Source organism: Oncorhynchus gorbuscha, linkage group LG09 (assembly GCF_021184085.1).
Source record: "Oncorhynchus gorbuscha isolate QuinsamMale2020 ecotype Even-year linkage group LG09, OgorEven_v1.0, whole genome shotgun sequence".
Classification (NCBI taxonomy): Eukaryota; Metazoa; Chordata; class Actinopteri; order Salmoniformes; family Salmonidae; genus Oncorhynchus; species Oncorhynchus gorbuscha.
Genome location: NC_060181.1, coordinates 40,689,676 through 40,708,770, shown reverse-complemented (window position 1 = coordinate 40,708,770; position 19,095 = coordinate 40,689,676). Strand labels below are relative to the sequence as shown.

General features: G+C 42.7%; 1 protein-coding gene across 1 annotated transcript in view; it reads right to left on the bottom strand.

The window, feature by feature from the left end:
- Positions 1-18,947, bottom strand: part of ago4 (argonaute RISC component 4) — a 34,571-nt gene extending 15,624 nt beyond the window's left edge. The window contains 9 exon segments of the mRNA XM_046362415.1: positions 509-628; positions 1,015-1,162; positions 1,363-1,450; positions 6,691-6,825; positions 7,685-7,821; positions 8,285-8,463; positions 10,444-10,564; positions 10,940-11,123; positions 18,740-18,947. Of these exon segments, the coding sequence (XP_046218371.1) occupies positions 509-628; positions 1,015-1,162; positions 1,363-1,450; positions 6,691-6,825; positions 7,685-7,821; positions 8,285-8,463; positions 10,444-10,564; positions 10,940-11,123; positions 18,740-18,758 (1,131 nt within the window). The 5' untranslated portion in view covers positions 18,759-18,947.
- Positions 18,948-19,095: the final 148 nt, after the last annotated feature.

Sequence of the window (19,095 nt, the reverse complement as noted above, 5' to 3'; positions counted from 1 at the left end):
CCTCAGACTACGGCATAAAGTTTCTAAACCCAGAGGTAAAACGTCACGAGACTTCCGGGAACGCTTGCGAACCAGACCAGGCCAGGGTTTGGTGTTCGAGAAGTCAATGAGAAAACTGAAAATTAACAATTATGGAATAAATTCTCGAAACTTAAAAGGCGCAACCTAGATTTGAGCCAATACCTCAAGTAGTTGAACATGTTATTACTCCAACCTCATGAAAGTGGCAAACTGACACGTTTTCATTTGTCAAAAATCAACTTTATATCGAAGGAGTGCCTTTGATTTGACGGCCTGCACAGGCTCAGTTCGGCACGAGATAAACGTTACCCCTATGACGCGTTTCTGGTCACGAGCTTAACTAGCCAACATCACCATGACATCAACTACAACTGATTGGGGATTTCTATTAGAGATGCGGTTCCATACTGTACTGTCGGACTACAGCGCTCCACTTCCTGAGTTGCAGTTCACACTCCCACCACCGAGGGTGCAAGTAATCACTCACCAGTCGGCTGATCTCCTCCTGCCTGTCGGGTGCAGAACGTGCTGTAGCTTTGATCATGGTGGAGGTCTGGTTATCTGTCAGCTTCTTGATGCAGCGCTGCCCGGCCACAATGTTGCAAACCTGTATAACGGACAGAGAATAGTTAGTTACTGACGATCACAGTAGTCAAGTAATGGAGAAACATGAAAAGGTTTGTTTCTATTGGACAAGTCCAGGTACTCGTTACCGTTTCAGTCCCTTTCCTTCCATTTGGTGCCTAATGACCTGAAGGTGGAAACTAAAATCTGACCATGCCCAGGTCCAAAACCCCTTTTTCCCCCCTACCCATCAGGTATGCACAGTTGCAATGAGTGTTGCCTTCATGCAATTTCGTTAAAGTCACGAAGGCTAGGAAAACCACAGTGAGAGAAACATCACTTGCAACAATATCTTGAGTGCATTCTATACATACAGTGGGGTTTCATTTGTGGAGTGTGTGTCTGCGCGTTTTAGAGCCACCCTCTTACCTCCAGGGGTAGGTAGGTGTGCTTCTGTTCCTGCCCCACTTGTAGACAGGGCAGGTGGGGGTATTTTAGCTGTAGGCTGTACTTCTGCTTGAAGTACTGAGCCACTGTACACTCCATGGCCTGGCCATTCTCCAGCTGTAAGGGGAACCTGAGCAATGGGCAGACATAATACATATTCATCCACCGTATGAATAAAACAAAAGAGCAAAAGGAAAGAGCACTGAGTCTCATCTTTGCATCAACATGATCTTGTCTCAAGAGATAGATACAGTTTATATGTTTGGATAGGTTGATTAAAAATACATACGATAAACTTCTGGAATGTGTAGCGACTAGCGCAGCACTTACGTTTGGTGGCTGGCAGGACGGCGTGTGACATTGCACACGCGATATTTCCTCTTCATCTGACCACAATGGGTGACCTCGACTTTCAGACCTAAGAGCGAAAAGCATACGCATAGAAACACCCAGAAGAGCACATCACAAATAGGGCCAGAGACAGAAGAGGAGGGAGATATAACCAGTAGAGTTTGAAACTGACATTTCGGGGCATCATTGAAAATCTTTGTAATTCAAAATATTCTAGCAGATCATTTTAGACAGTTTCATCTTTGACTGTTGGACAAGACTATGGTTTGCTCTTATATGAGGTGACGGGTTGCCTTCTCACATAGCCTAACTCACTTGAGATGGCTGTGCATAAGTGAAAACCCATTCACATCAATGCATGATTTACACCAGGAATGGGCAACTGGAAGAACTACGAGACAGGATTGTGTCGAGGCACAGATCTGGGGAAGGGTACCCCAAGACCACAGTGGACATCGTAAATAAGAATTTGTTCTTAATTGACTTGGTGGTTCCAAACTTCTTAAATTTAAGAATGATGGAGGCCACTGTGGTCTTGGGGACCTTTCATGAAGCTGGTTAAGAGAATGCCAAGAGTGGGCAAAGCTGTCATCAAGGCAAAGGGTGGCTGGCTACTTTGAAGAATCTCAAATATATTTTGATTTGTTTAACACTTTTTTGGTTACCACATGATTCCATGTGTTATTTCATAGTCTTGATTTCTTCACCAAGAAAAACCCTTGAATGAGTAAGTGTGTCCCAACTACTGACTGGTACTGTATATACACTGCTCAAAAAAATTAAGGGAACACTAAAATAACACATCCTAGATCTGAATGAATGAAATATTCTTATTTAAAAAAAATTCTTTACATAGATGAATGTGCTGACAACAAAAATCACTCAAATTATCAATGGAAATCAAATTTATCAACCCATGGAGGTCTGGATTTGGAGTCACACTCAAAATTAAGGCGCAGTAGTGTGTGTGGCCTCCACGTGCCTGTATGACCTCCCTACAACGCCTGGGCATGCTCCTGATGAGGTGGCGGATGGTCTCCTGAGGGATCTCCTCCCAAACCTGGACAAAAGCATCCACCAACTCCTGGACAGTCTGTGGTGCAGATGGAGTTCGGGGATAAGGTCAACATTCTGGATGTCATGAAAGCTGCCAGAAAAGTACAAACTGAACTTGTGTCTTTGGAGAAGTAATGTGCCTTTTGATAGAAACTGAAACAAATTCCATGGAGCGAGACATGATGTCCCAGATGTGCTCAATTGGATTCAGGTCTGGGGAACGGGCGGGCCAGTCCATAGCATCAATGCCTTCCTCTTGCAGGAACTGCTGACACACTCCAGCCACATGAGGTCAAGCATGGTCTTGCATTAGGAGGAACCAAGGGCCAACCGCACCAGCATATGGTCTCACAAGGGGTCTGAGGATCTCATCTCGGTACCTAATGGCAGTCAGGCTACCTCTCGCGAGCACATGGAGGGCTGCCCGGCCCCCCACAAAGAAATGCCACCCCACACCATGACTGACCCACCGCCAAACCGGTCATGCTGGAGGATGTTGCCGGCGTCTCCAGACTGTCACGTCTGTCACATGTGCTCAGTGTGAACCTGCTGCTTTCATCTGTGAAGAGCACAGGGCGCCAGTGGTGAATTTGCCAATCTTTGTGTTCTCTGGCAAATGCCAAACGTCCTGCACGGTGTTGGGCTGTAAGCACAACCCCCACCTGTGGACGTCGGGCCCTCATACCACCCCCATAGAGTCTGTTTCTGACCGTTTGAGCAGACACATGCACATTTGTGGCCTGCTGGAGGTCATTTTGCAGGGCTCTGGTAGTGCTCCTCCTGCTCCTCCTTGCACAAAGGCGGAGGTAGCGGTCCTGCTGCTCTGTTGCCCTCCTACGGCCTCCTCCACATCTCCTGATGTACTGGCCTGTCTCCTGGTAGCGCCTCCATGCTCTGGACACTACACCGACAGACACAGCAAAACTTATTGCCACAGCTCACATTGATGTGCCATCCTGGATGAGCTGCACTACCTGAGCTACTTGTGTGGGTTGTAGACTCCGTCTCATGCTACCACTAGAGTGAAAGCACCGCCAGCATTCAAAAGTGACCAAAACATCAGCCAGGAAGCATAGGAACTGAGAAGTGGTCTGTGGTACCACCTGCAGAACCACTCCTTTATTGGGGGTGTCTTGCTAATTGCCTATAATTTCCACCTGTTGTCTATTCCATTTGCAAAACAGCATGTGAAATGTATTGTCAATCAGTGTTGCTTCCTAAGTGGACAGTTTGATTTCACAGAAGTGTGATTGACTTGGAGTTACATTGTGTTGTTTAAGTGTTCCCTTTATTTTTTTGAGCAGTGTATATTTATTTGGGAGGGACGGGGTCTCAGTCGGGGTCTTAACTTACTGTTGACAGTGCAATTTAGAAATGTGGTTGTGCATCAGCCGTCTCAATTAGACCATGTCAGCAAAAAAAAAAAGTATTGTAAGTTAGCTGGCCGTGAGACAATCTAAACTTGTAGTAAGCATCGTCGAATTATCAACCGAGGTCGGGCCCAAACATTTGCCTCCACCCTATAGCAAAATGTGTAGAATATCAGTAAATTAGTTATAAAATTGCTAAATCTCTTAATCGTCCCATGGCAAAATGTATAGAATTTAGAGGTCGGCGATATGGGCAAATTATGATATCACGGTATAAGGATCAGCCACTTTCTTTCAATTTTTGCCTAAAATGACATACCCACATCTAACTGCCTGTAGCAAGGATATGCATATTCTTGATACCATTTGAAAGGTAACACTGACGTTTGTGGAAATGTGAAATTAATGTTTTTTTAAGAGAGTTTCCATCTTTGAAATGCAAGAGAAAGGCCACAAAGTATTATTCCAGTTTAGGAGGAATTTAGACTTTGGCCACTAGATGGCAGCAGTGTATGTGCAAAGTTTTAGACTGATCCAATGAACCATTGCATTTCTGTTCAAATTGTTGTATCAAGTCTGCCCAAATGTGCCTAATTGGTTTATTAATCCATTGTCAAGTTCATAACTGTGTACTCTCCTCAAACAATAGCATGGCATTCTTTCACTGTAATAGCTACTGTAAATTGGACACTGCAGTTAGGTTACCAAGAATTTAAGCTTTCTGCCCATATCAGATATGGCTATGTCCTGGGAAATGTTCTTGTTACTTACAACCTCATGTTAATCAGATTAGCGCACGTTAGCTCAACAGTCCTGTGGGGGGGGGACAGCAATCCCATAGAGGTAAAACAACAAAAAAATATTAGTTATAAATTTGCTTTATGAGTAGTGCGTGACCTTAGGGTGGCAACACATACATTTTAAGGGATTTTAGTGAGTCTTCATCCATTCTGATTGTTTTATTCAACTTCAACAACAAAAATTGCCTCATTTACACGTAGTGCTGCAGGACACGGGCAAACAATCTTGGCCCTATTTTTAACCAATTGTTGCAATTAGGAATTGACTTGCGATTTCGAGCAAGACACTTGGGTGAGCTTTTCAAATCATGGAAATATAATGATTATGCTAATTCTACTTAGTTAGAATATAATAGTGGGAACTTTGAACAGTGTTTTTTGACATGACATTGAATTAAAATGCCAGGGAGGAGTTATTGTGACAAGGTAAGAACCAAAGTGCTGATAAGTGATTCCTAGGGGACCCTATAATCTTCGGCTACATTGAATGTTCTCTCTTCGCTACTTCATGAAGCTAACAGAAATTCTTTGAGTATTCCTCTAACATACTGTTGCAAACATGTTGATTCAAGTCTACACCGTCACTGGTATTATCAGGCTGTAATGTCCAAGTACGTTTCCTCTGACTCAGCCAGCTAACTAGCGATTAGCATTAGCAGCTAACCCGTTTTAGGCCCAACTTGCTAAGACAAACTAGCCGTTTGCAGATGTAAGAAACAAACGAATAATGTAATTATAGAACGCTAGTGGATTTATATTAGGAAGCAAAGTTGAAAACAGCATCGTTGTCATCAACATCGTTGCATATGCTTCATTGACCATGCTGACTGAACGCAAGTGTCTCATGGTCAAGGAACAACAAATGCGCTCCTTGAGTGGCGGGGCTAGGTGTGTGTCGAAAGTGGCATGGCATAAAAGAGCGGAGAAAGATGACTCAAGTAGCGAAGTAAACTATAGAAATGGACGTTACACACTGCATATCACATTTAACAAACCAAACATTCAAATATCGGCCCTAGCAGAATTGCAGGAAATGAACTTTAAAACATATTTTTGTTTCCTCTTCGCTGTCACGAAGGGGGCCGCTAGAATGTTTTCCTCACAGGGTGTGTGCAGTGAGTGTGGGGTGGATACGCAGACCGACGAGCCACTGCGGGCCCTCAAGATGAGTTCTGTTATTTTGTGGCACCCACCCATATCAAAGTTGCCCATCCCTGATTTACAAAAGTTACACTAAGTTAAAGTCAAGCACGCATATCTCACGTTAGGATTCAGATTATGGGTGTACAGCACAGATGGGTGTCAATTCCATTTCAATTCATATACATTGAAATTCAAGTAAAGAGATACGAGTTAAAAGGGTCATTTATTGTCCGTAAAGACTTCACAATTCTCAAACTGGTTTCTCAATTCACTTCATGCTTTGGAATGGACTTGACACGAGACCCTGAGATACACTTCAGTGTAGTACAGTTCAGTTGTCTGGGTGGGTGGATGGATGGATGCCGTCTAATAAGGCTCTGAAATGTCACACTATTTCCTATGTAGTGTACTACTTTTGACTAGGGCTCAAAAGTAGTGCATCATACAGTGAAGAGAAAAGTTGGTTGTTTAGCAACAAAACCGACACGTGCGCAACTATGGGGCAAAACAGAAGGGGTAGGCTTAGATTGTTGACAACATGTCAACTATGTTTTGTCTCCAATATTAATTGAAAACAAATACATTTGCACAATGAGCACTTGTTGTCTCTCAAATACATCGTTAGAGTTGTTGGTTACCTGGCTAACGAAATTTTGCCATAATAGCATAGACTTGGTATCAAACAAGACATGGTACCAAGAACAAGATAAAACTAGCGGAAACAAGCCACCTACAATCCCCCTTATTGCAGCTTTTTGTCATTGTTTCTAGCCATCTGGCAATCCAGAATCACAACACACACTTCTGCCCCATTGAAGCGTACACATTGGTTTCGTGACAGTGTCAGCCAACACGTTTATAGGGTGCCATTTCAAATGCAGCCTTGGTGTGTAGAAACATGGTAAAAACATTGGTCTGACCTGCAGGTCCCCACCCACCTCGGATCTCCTTGGTGAACTTGACGCGTTGGGAGTCGGTGAGTGGCTTGGTCTGCTCGTTGATGTTCTGGATGTCCAGCACCTCGCACATGAACTCGATCACAGGCTGGGCACGGTAGAAAGCGGTGGCAGAGACTGTGGGGGGACAAAGCGAGACAGATGTAAGGTTCACGACCAAAGCAAACACCAATACACGTTATATTACTCCAACACAAACACAGCCTGGGATTTTTACATTATTGAGTCATTATATTGACTACAGTCAGAAGATAACTAACACGGAAACCGGCTGCGCACGTGCGCCATCGTGCATACATTTATTTTTCCCCCCTAAACCAAACGCCATCGCGACACGCAGGTTAAAATATCAAAACAAACTCTGAACCAATGACATTAATTTGGGGACAGGTCGAAAAGCATTAAACATGTGTGGCAACTTAGCTAGTTAGCTTGCACTTGCTAGCTAATGTTAATTTGTCCTATTTAGCTAACTTGCTGTTGCTAGCTAATTTGTCCTGGGATATAAACATCGAGTTGTTATTTTACCTGAAATGCACAAGGTCCTCTACTCCGACAATTAATCCACACCTAAAACGGCCAACCGAATCGTTTCTAGTCATCTCTCCTCCTTCCAGGCTTTTTCATCTTTGAACTTACATGGTGATCGCATCTAAACTTTCATTGTATTACCACAACAAAGTTAGTCTTTCAATCACCCACGTGGGTATAACCAATGAGATGGCGGCACATGGGTACCCACTTCTATAAACCAATGAGGAGATGGGAGAGGCAGGACTTTCAGTGCGATCTGCGTCAGAAATAGGAATGACTTCCATTTTAGCCCTTGTCGTCGCAGACGCTCATTGGCTCGTGCGAGCAGTGTGGGTGCAATAATTGAATAACATGGATTTCTACATTTATTTTGCCGCACACGCGACGTGTCCGGTCTGGTCAGCATGTAAGGCTAACCTAAAGACACACAAAGGGCTCTTACCATCGATGTTGAGCATCATGTTCCACATGGCAGGACGGACCGACTGATGGAAGCCGAACCATACCTCCCTCCCTCCGCCCAGTGGGTGGTAGTAGCCCTCCGGAGGGGAGAAGAAGGAGCGCCCCACTGGAGTGTACCTGGAAACATCCACATGGAGAGTCAGTTAGAGAACTGGTTCAGTTAGAGGGATCACAATGTAGCAAAAAATGACAGACAAGATTATTCTGGAAGAGATCACTCTTCACCCCTCGGAATTTCTGTTGTCATTCTCTCTGGGAAAAATACTGTTACACTATTCTACACCTCAAAGTATCTGCTTGATGTTCTTATGAAATTAGGTCATAGGCACAGAGTTATTTATTTGGAACTGTGTGTGGAAACTTTATGAATAACTTTATGGCCAGTTATCTTGATATAGGATGCCAAGATATAACAACGCAATGAATCCATGAACAACTGGTATTTTGCCACAGGAAGAGAGAGAGTGTACCTCATATGCGTAACCATAAACTTAAACCAACAAGCAAATGTGTGTACATAAATGTTCACATAATAGCCCATTTCAACATCGCAGGTTAGCCATATAGTGGGAACATTTACCTCATGGAAGGCAGGTGGCGGGTGATGACATCCAGGGCCTGAACAGAGTCCTCGGGGACCTCATTGTGGCCCGAAAGGGCCTCCAGGAGCATCTGCAGGCTCACCACCGACACCCACTGCAGCGACACCTTGAAGGTCTGGTCCTTCCCCTCCCCCGGTAGAGTCACCTCCAGATCCACCTAGAGGAGAGAGACAGAGGGCAGGGTGTTAGGGAATGGTTGCAAGGTCAGGAAAGCCACAAATAAAGACATTTGTGATATGCTCTGAGCTATACCGTCAGGTCCAAAATTATTGGCACCCTTTATAAAGAGGAGCAAAAATGGACTGTCAAATAAATACAAATACTATACTTTTTTTATTATTCACCATTTTGTTTTGAAAAGCTTTATTTTATACTAATATAATTGCTCAGATAACAGATTTTATTTAAGTACTTTTTTTTCCCTCTGAAAAAGACAGGGGTCAAAACTATTGGCAGCCCTGTTTTCAATACCTCGCCTTTTTCATTTGTATTTTTATTTAACCTTTACATACTGAGACCAAAGTCTCTTACAGATGAGCCCTGAATTACACACGTTAGAGAAAATACACACATCAAAATATAAATAGCAGAAAGAAAAACACGGTCATAAAAAATATGACAGTAAATGCATTCATCAATAATATGGTCCTCAGCTTTCTGAATAACCCTAGAGGCACATGAACATCAAATTTAAGAACTTTTTTTTATACAATCTTCAAAATTTTAAAAAAATTAAAAAGTGCAAGAAAACTCCTTAGAAGCCAAAGGAATTTCCAGAGTTTAGCCATCCCTGAGACTGAGTGTGGTAACTCGTATGTCTAAAGTTTAGTAATGACGTTAGGTACAGTGGGACGTTACGTAAAAAAGTGCTTCATAAATTAAAACATAACGTACCAACCTACATGACATAAAAAGAGAGCCAACCAACCTTCTGGTAGAGAATGCAGTGACGAGTACTGAAACTAGCACCCATAATAAAGCGCAGTGCGCTATAATAAACTGCATCTGACGGCTTTAATGACGTGGCAGCTGCATTAATATACTGTAGATGATGTCATAGTCCAGGACCGATAGTAACGTCTACTGATTAATCTGCTTTCTACCATTTAGCGAGAGGCAGGACCAATTTCTATAGAAGAAGCCCATTTTTATTCGCATCTTCTTAACCAACCCATCAATATGCTTTTTAAAAAGACAGCTTTCATCTATCCAGATATTTGTAAGCAGGGATACAATCAATATGGACACCACCCAAAGTACATATCCTTAAATCAGACTTTTTTTACATTTATTTTTTAGGTGCTTTACCTGCATTCAGTATTAATTTCAAGTCAATTAAGTTTCTGTAATACAATGAAGGCAGACTTTAGTTCAGACAAAGCGCGGTCAACCCTGGGAGAAATAGAATACACAACAGTATTATCGGCATACAAGTGCAGGTGAACATTTTACAATGTTGTTCATGTCAACAGTAAAAAGTACAGGACCCAGAATCACCCCCTGCGGGACACATTTCGTAATATCTAGGAAACCAGATGTAACGCCGTCAGTAGATATACATTGAGTTCCATCTGTCAAGTGATTTTTTAACCAGTTACATGTGGCCAATTGAGGAAACCCTCTGAATTAGCAGTGAGGGATCAACAGTATTGAAAGCCTTTGACAGGTCAATGTAGAGGGCAGCACAATATTGCCTTGTATCCATACAGTTAACCACATCATTTATAAACTTGCAAGGATAAGGGCACTGAGCCTTTTGCTAAAATGTTTTAGGAGATTGGAAAACACATTGGAGAACCCTCTTCAATTCCAACCACCAACCGGTAAATGGGCTAAATGTATTAGTATAAAATAGATGTATATTTTTTTGGAGCATACAATATATTTATTTTATACGGTGTTTTTTAATCAATCATTCTTTAATAATGGTGGACCTGACAGTATATCTAAAGAAACTGGTCAAGGCCTGGAATAAACAGATGCACATCGCGTTTTGGGCAAATGGATCCAGTGGTTCTGGATGCGGCAGGAAATTCCCAAAAACCTTCCAAGAACTGACAGCGGTGCTGGGATGGAGAGAAAACCCATTACATCATCGCTACAACTAGAGGTACAATAGTATAGTTAAGATGCTTACCCTGTCTCTCCCGATGGGTAGTGGATGGGCCGTGTACATGTTCCTCTTCCCATCGTAGCCCGGTTGTCGATCACCAAAGATCTGCATCTTGAAGTGGCGAACCATGGTGTCCACCACTTCCCTGTGAGAGAGGGGGAATCATGAGCTGGCCAGATAATGCATTCACATCAACTGAGCTGCTTACAGTACTATAGTCTGGTCTTCACTGTCCCTCCCAATACATTATTCAAATAAACAACTTCCCACCCGCTCTGACGTTAAATAGCCATTTTTATTTTCACAAGTACAACTCGCACTTGAGTTTGACTTATTTTGCTAACAAGTACACACTTCCATTCCCTCAACTCCCCAAAAAGCCTCCACCAAACACACAAACCCTCAAATGATCAACTTAAGACCTGGCGCTCTTCCTTCCAATGAATATTCATTTCCACCTTCTAGCTCCCCTCAAGAGAGAAATGTCTCTCCTTCCCCCTCTATGTCCAGTTGTATTTACCGGTTGACCCTCCGAGGCCGTTTCTCAGGCTTGATGTCGATATCGTAATGATAGACATCAATCTTGGGAATCTGCACCTGGAAGTGGTTTGCCAGCAGGCGGATGGGCTTCCCCACAGTGCCCATGCCAGGCCTCCGCGGGGGCTGGAAAAGGGAGGTGGGGGCCGACGGGCCTATAGGGGGGTCCAAACACAGAAACACACACATTTGTTAATTGATACATTCATTTCAGCTGGTTCGTATTCACTAGGTACCAAACGGAAGAAAACAGAAACAGTGAGGGGGTACCCGAACCTGAAATGCTCGTTTTTGTTTGTGGTGCAAAATCTTTTTCTACGATGTGCTCTAATGAATAAGATCCTGTTAAAGTTACACTTTAAGAGGAAAGGAGAAGTAAGTAGTTAAGAGGCTTTTTGGTCTCAGACTAATTTGTTTTGGCAATGAGGCTAAGCAGCATGTTGACCACCATGGGTGCAATTATTGGTTGGTAGCTAAAGCTATTTCGACAGGACGCTCAGAAATTAATACAAACTGACCAACAAAAATTGCTGCATGCGTTTGCAGTTTATTTTTTGCCCTTATTGTAGAATTGTTTGTCAATTTGCACAATCCATTTTTGAAATCTGTTCAAATCGCCTCCTTGCCACGGTTTCCCGCGTGAACTCCCTCCAACACGTCACGACTACCCACCCACAACATCCATCACTCTGGCCTCCAACCCAGATAGGTCAACAGGAGGACAAAACAATGACCCGCAATTACACGCTGGCCCGCCCCAGCCAGACCATAGACTGACGCACAGGGCCCGCCCCAGCACCCCACCCCACTACAGCCAGACCATAGACTGACGCACAGGGCCCGCCCCAGACAAAGAGCCGCGTGTCGGAGACAGACGGAGGGCAGCAGGGCCAGATGGGGGTCCGCAGAGACCGTCGGGATTACAGTTACACACTCAACAAACACTGCCTCCACACTCCTGTCTGATACAAGATGTGCTCATACAATTTGTGTATTTCCCAATGTTAAATGTGTAGGCCTAATATACCAAGCCCCAATACTGACTCACAGGCATGTGTCCTGAGCAATTCATCCAGCCAATGAAAATACAACAATCATTTGAGTGGATGTTTGGAAGTGGGATGCACCACTGTGTTGTATACTTGTGTCTTACATTTAAATTTGTGTTAAAATAATAGATGATAAAATAGGGGGAACTATCCAATTTCAACTACTCGGTACGTATAAAAACAAAATGTAAAAAAATACTTAGGCCTACACATTCAAGATGCAGTGCATGTAGAGAGGGAAAGGGAAGAGTTGAGCTTCTCATGATTGAAGGCTGGGTGTAAGAGGGAATGGGATGCTTACTGCTTTTGTCAACTGACAACAAGGGGGCTGCGGGGGTCCTGAACCTGATGCACCGCCACGCTCCAGTTAGCAAGTGAAGCCCAAGGGGGAGCAATCAGGACCCTCTCTGTGCTTCCCAAAAAAAACACGCTCTCTGCATGCCCTCATCCCCCCTAAACACCCCCCTCCCTAATCCTCCATATCCCAGTAAATTACTGCCATGGGAGCAACAAAAGCCCCGGGCGGCATGGTGTGTGTTCATACGTGTGTGCTGTAGGTGAGGTTCAGAAAGAGGGATCCCAGCGGTAGCAGTCAGGTTGGGTCACCCGGACTCACCCACTTTCACCAAAAACAGCACCGGCTCTATATATAGCCCCCTCAGCTGCTGCCTCAGGGCAGTTGAGAAGGGTTGTCAGTGTGTGGAATGCTTGGACCCCTCCCCAAACCTACACCACGTACCTCCCTGCCACCCCCCCTAATGAGGGTGTCTCAATGGTACCGCAACTATGGGTTCAAGCCTGCAGCAGCAACCTGAAGGGCCTGGCTGATTGTAATATACGTAGTGCATATGACAATCAAGCCCACTGTCCACGCAAATGAATGCATTGTACATGGCCACGATGTAAGCATGCGGCTTCACTGTGATTCTTAGGCAATTTAAGCCAATCTCAAAGCCAAGCGGTTACCGTGGCTGCACTGCACCAAAGGAGAACGCTATCAGATAAAGCAGACCACCACAATTACATTTGTGGGGAAATAATGATTTTTCAGCTGGTTATTTGATAAAACGTGATTAAATGACTGAGCAGAAGACTTAGAAATGAGGAGCACTGGTTGTTGGTCTATTAACTGAATCATCATTCACATTTTAAGGTGATTTATGTAGTAAATAAAAGGTGTAGTACGTAAAATTCCTTAGAGTCTAACAGTCTGGCCAATAGTACCTTGCAGTTGGGAGACCAAGGAAAAGGCACTCGGGTTAGGTTCATGGTCGTAACAGATACAAAACCTTATTCAGTCATGATTTATATTTACTGGCTAGGCAAAGCTGCTACGGGCCACCGGTCAACATATAAGCCTACTACCATAAAGCATACATTTTTGTTTTACTCTAGTGCAAGTGAGAGATGGGGGTGTGGGGGGGTATTTGACAGGAAATACAGTATGGGTGATATTGAGGAGAGGTCATTGTGTTTACACTTAGGCCTCTAGCTTGTGTAGCATGTGACGTGAGAATGGGGCTTAACCTGCAGACAGGATGCACTGTGCTGATGAGTCAGTAATGACATTGACTGAGGGACATGCAGTCACCTGTAAATCACCTGGACTACACAGTGGAAAATAGAAGGGCCAGTTGTAAGTGGCCTGGAGACTGCTGGGGGCACATCAGCCATTCATAACCACAAGACACAGGTGACCAGCTAGGGCTGTGTGTCTTGTAAACTGCCTAGGCCCATACTATGGGTCAACTAAGGTTAGTCTACTGAAAACACCCATCTGCTGTCGTTATTTCATGTCCTACATTCCTTTGTTTATGGTCATTTTTATGGATCATGCGACATTAACACTAATTTCCACCGGGAAGACAATTACATTTTCTACCTTTTCAAGCGTGCATGTACTGTATGTGATGCTGCTGCTCAGGGAGCTACAGCTGATAAGGAGGTTATTTGGGTGGACTGTGTTGCAATGATTTCTTGAAAGACCATCACTTAGTATTTTTGATATTTTGTCATAGACAACAGTAAGCAGAATGCCAGCTGTGAACAAAAAGCCATGGATTTGCATTAGTGGAGGAAGGGAAGGACCATCCTTTTAACAAAATTTCATAAAACATTCAAATGCAAAACATTTAAAAAGTTATCATTTCTAGAGAAAACTATACTAAATATATTCACAGCACCAAATTATTTATTAAAATACACTATTTTTAAAGAAGGTCTACAGTAGCCTCAACAGCACTCTGAGGTAGCACTGGGGTGTAGCCGGAGGACAACTAGCTTCCATCCTCCTCTGGGTACACTGACTTCAATACAAAAGCTAAGAGGCTCATGGTTCTCACTCCCTTCCAAAAACTTAATTATTAATTATGACAACTTCCGGAGGACGTCCTCCAACCTATCAGAGCTCTTGCAGCATGAACTGACATGTTGTCCACCCAATTAAAGGATCAGATAATTAATATAGTACTGAAAGCATAAGCTACAGCTAGCTAGAACTGCATAACATCACTTTTAGTTTCACTTAGCTAGCAAATGCACCTAGCTAGTTTAGCCTACTCAAACAGAGGAATACAATGTTAGCTAGCTGGTTATGACTATCCAATACAACACTGGAACGCTTCCAAGTCAAAGTAAGTTTTTGGTTTTATTAGTTTATTGACACCGGGGCCAGCCGGTGTAAGTGCTAAACTGCTTACTGACTATACACAAATGTTTACTAACCCGTTAGTTATATTAACTGGGTTGACTATTTCCTTACTTTAGCTAATATGGTGACAATGATGTAGACTGTGTGTAGCAGTTATGATATGGTTGGGCCTAAGAAAGGTTTTTTCGCCTGGTCACATACAGCTGATGTGTTGTGCATTGAAGTCCATAAGCAAAGGGAAAAGGTAAGAGAAGAGCATATAGATGCTAGAAGGAATACAACGTGGCTGCTATGAAAGCAAAATGTGTTTATGCATGACCAGGGGTATATTGATTCCACCGATTCACTGATTCTGAAAAATGTTTTGTTTGCTTCCATTTTAAGAAACGGGATAAACATACATAAAATTGTCCAATAGAAACTCTCGTTTGCAACTGTTGGGACGAATGTTCACCCATGTGAAAGGCAGTATTGAATGTGTCACTGAGCAACGTCAAATTTGTCTCTCAAACTGTGTGCACCTACATTGTAAACTTTCATTCATAGGCTAGGTTGTAGAAACGTCATGATGGGTAAAAGGACATTTTGAGTATCATGTAGTAGCTTCAAGCTATCGCTGTAACATTGAACTGGGTGAATGGAATATGAATGACAGCCATCCAATATGGTGTAATAGAAAAAAGGTCAAGCTCATTAAAAAAAAAAATGTCCTCACTCATCTTAAAACGGCACAGACCGCCACTGGGTTGCATACTAAACTAGTAGACTCTATATAACAGGGAGGAAGATTACATAGCTAGAACTGGGGTTAAAACAACCATTGAAGCCTTCCATAATACCAATCATCAGAGCAAGGAAAACAGCACATCTCTGTCTCAGTCTGTGAAGCCCATTTTTCTGATGCGGTCTGGCCCAAAAGAGTATGACATGCCGTAACCTTTATTTAACTAGGCAAGCCAGTTAAGAATTATTATTAATATATATATATATAAAACAATGACAGCCCTCCAAGGAACAGTGAGTTAACTGCCTTGTCCAGGGGTAGAACGCCAGATTTTTACGTTGTCAGCTCGGGGATTCGATCCAGCAACCTTTCGGTTACTGGCCCAACGCTCTAACCACTAGGCTACCTGCCGCCCCATGTTACAGCTTTAGCATTTGATTGACTGATGCCAGCAAGCATCTGGCCTCCCTTTATTAAAAAAAATCGAAATAATTTTTAATTAGCCAATCAGCATTGAGCTGAGCTCAAGTGTGGGTTGTGTCCTGGTGCAGCAAAACACCTTAACGGAGCAGGTTTGGATTTGGCTTCACACCAATCAAAAACAAAACGTCATTGTCAGATCTGTTTCAGGGCTGCTTGGGTAGTTTTCCTGTAGTCGATAGCTTGCTAAAATCAACCCTTTCCTAAGACATGGATGAGATGAGTATTTGGACTTGTTTTTTTTTTTACATAATTCTCTGTATAGGCTAATAATTATGATGGTAATTCTGTTCTTACCATAAATGCATTTATTGTGCCACTGGCCTGAGAATATTTAAGTTCAGTATGTAGCCTTGTAGGCTCACTTTAACAAGCTATCCTCTACAGGATTGGTAGCTAACGTAAGCTAATGCGATTAGCATGAGGTTGTAAGTAACAAGAACATTTCCCAGGACATAGACAGGAAGCTTAAATTCTTGTTAATTTAACTGCACTGTCCAATTTACAGTAGCTAGTACAGCGAAAGAATACCATGCTATTGTTTGAGGAGAGTGCACAGTTATGAACTTGAAAATGTATTAATAAACCAATTTGGCACATTTGGGCAGACTTGATACAACATTTTGAACAGAAATGCAATGGTTCATTGGATCAGTCTAAAACTTTGCACATACACTGCTGCCGTCTAGTGGCCAAAGTCTAAATTGCACCTGTGCTGGAATAATACAGTTGTCTTTCTCTTGCATTTCAAGGACAATACAAAAAAATACAAAAAAAACATGTTTTGTTTTTATTTCTATTACCATCTTTTACCAGATCTTACGTTATATTCTCCTACATTAATTTCACATTTCCAGAAACGTCAAAGTGTTACCTTTCACATGGTATCAAGAATATGCATATCCTTGCTTCAGGTCCTGAGCTACAAGGAGTTAGATTTGAATTGAAAAAAAAGGGTTTGATCCTTTAATCAACTTATCTGGTTCATTGTTGCCCATGTAATGAAGTTAGGCTAGCAAGCATCTTAGCTAGGTAGAATTATGACAAAAACTAAATATGTACTGTATGACAGAGTCATAGACAGTTTTGCCAACATGAAAGAGAGGAGGACGGCATTGGCATTCAACAAGACCACAAGTAGGCCACTTTTAAAAATATATATAATGTTTTAATCGGGTGCGCATGCACACAGAATCAGTACTATGCACAGCCACACTGTGCACAGCCATATGATATTTAGGAACATTGATTGGATTCAATTGTTTTTGGCATCTTTAAGTATGTCTTCAATGAGCATAAATAGTCTTGTTGATTTGATGATGTTATAAAAGTAAGTTAAAATGGTGCTGCAATAGCTGAGGCAGTGATCTTGTGGTCTTTCGGTATCTCTGTGATTCTAAAATCAGTAGTTGTTTAGTAAACTGTCAAAAAATATGATTTTGCTAGACCTTGGCTGTAGGTCATGACCATGCAATATTGTCTTTGTGGATTTCACCGGACAGATGGTGCTCTTCGGTTTTGTGATGAAACAAACATATGTGTAGTTGAATTTACTCTGCCACTGTGACTGTATTTTTTGTTATCTCGGCCTTATTGTATATTACGGTGACGTATGAACAAATGGGTTCTAGAGCAAAAACCCAATTATCACAACATAGGTTGTAATATGGCTTTTTTAAAATTGTAATATTGACTTGGCTTCCCCTGTGACTTTACCCACACACTGCTTTCTACTGCCTAGTGACATTTTACCTTAGCATGGACATTGTTAAAACACAGGAAAATTAGAAGAATTGATAGGCATGTGGCAGTAAACTGATGGCATGAGTGCTGCATTGCTGGTGACAATTGTTTCTATATCAGGCGACAAAGAGGAGATAACTTGGTAATCCCATATAATAAAGACAGGAATTCTCACCAGCTACATGAATGTTAGTTGTATATCAGGTGTGAAAAAGATTAATAGATCAATTGTCAATGCAGCATTATTAAGGCATCTAGCGTGCGTGATATCCTGAACTCAACTATGGTCATGGGAGTATGGCGATGGCTTACAAGTTCGATTGATAAATAGTAGTACGCGTTCTACTCAAGGCATGCTCCAGTCCATGCATGCACGAGTGCACGTTGATTTCCTCCCAGGCACGGGCAGGCGACGGTGGCGCGCAAACCGCCGAGTACTGACAGAAATGCTAGCGAGCATATAAAACACATTTAAAATGTATTATTGCCACCAAACAGTCGATAATATTGAAATATTTAAGCGTGAACAAAGACATAATGACAGTATTGTGATGTTAGCTACTGTACCTCGTTGCGTTCAATAGGTAGAAAGGACAGTACGAACGAGACGCCAAAGTTCCCTTCCCTACTGTCGATTGTACAATTACTTATTACTAGGCTTCATATTTTAACGCTTTATAATGCTATATTGGCTTGAGGTCATACCTATTTCAACTGGAATCATTTTAAACGTATCATGATGCTGAATAAATAGCGTGTTTGATGATGAAACGATGGGCTAGATAACAACAGACATCGTAAACACACGACACGGAAGGAAGGTCTTGGTTAAATCCCCCCCACATACACACAATGCCATCCAACCATCGTCTGGAGCTGCGGTCTTCAGATATAAAAGCAGCAGCCGAGAAACAAAAACAAATCACTTGATTTGTCTTATATAACATGTGCTTATCAGGCTGTAGAAGTCACGGACAGAACCTTATCTCCGTTGTATTAATATGCCACTCACGTTGGGCCTGATATGCTTGTTTGTTTTTTCTCTGTCGCCGAGGCCTAACTACAACCACGGTTCCCAGTTGCGCAATGAATAGGCGCACACACCCCCGATATGGGCTTCTCATATCATCCTCTTACCGGGTCCGAGCGCTTCCATGGCCGAGGGCTCTCTCTCCGTCTCTGTCCCGGCCTGGCGGCTCCGTACCGACACTGAAATTGGGGGCGGTATTGCGACGCTGAGGGGGGGCTAATTTAAGAAAGGGAATATAATGCGTAGATGTCCAGAGGTATTGTGGATGCGTTGTCTTCTGATAGATTTAACACATATCCTGTGGATTTGGAAATGAGCATGCGCGAGGTGATATAAAATAACTCTGCGCTTGCGCAAAGTGAATTACAGCAGTAGCAAAAGAGCACCACCCATGGGCACTTATGGTTAGTACACTACTCATACCTTTTACTGTAAATGTGACTCATTCATACAATAGGCTACT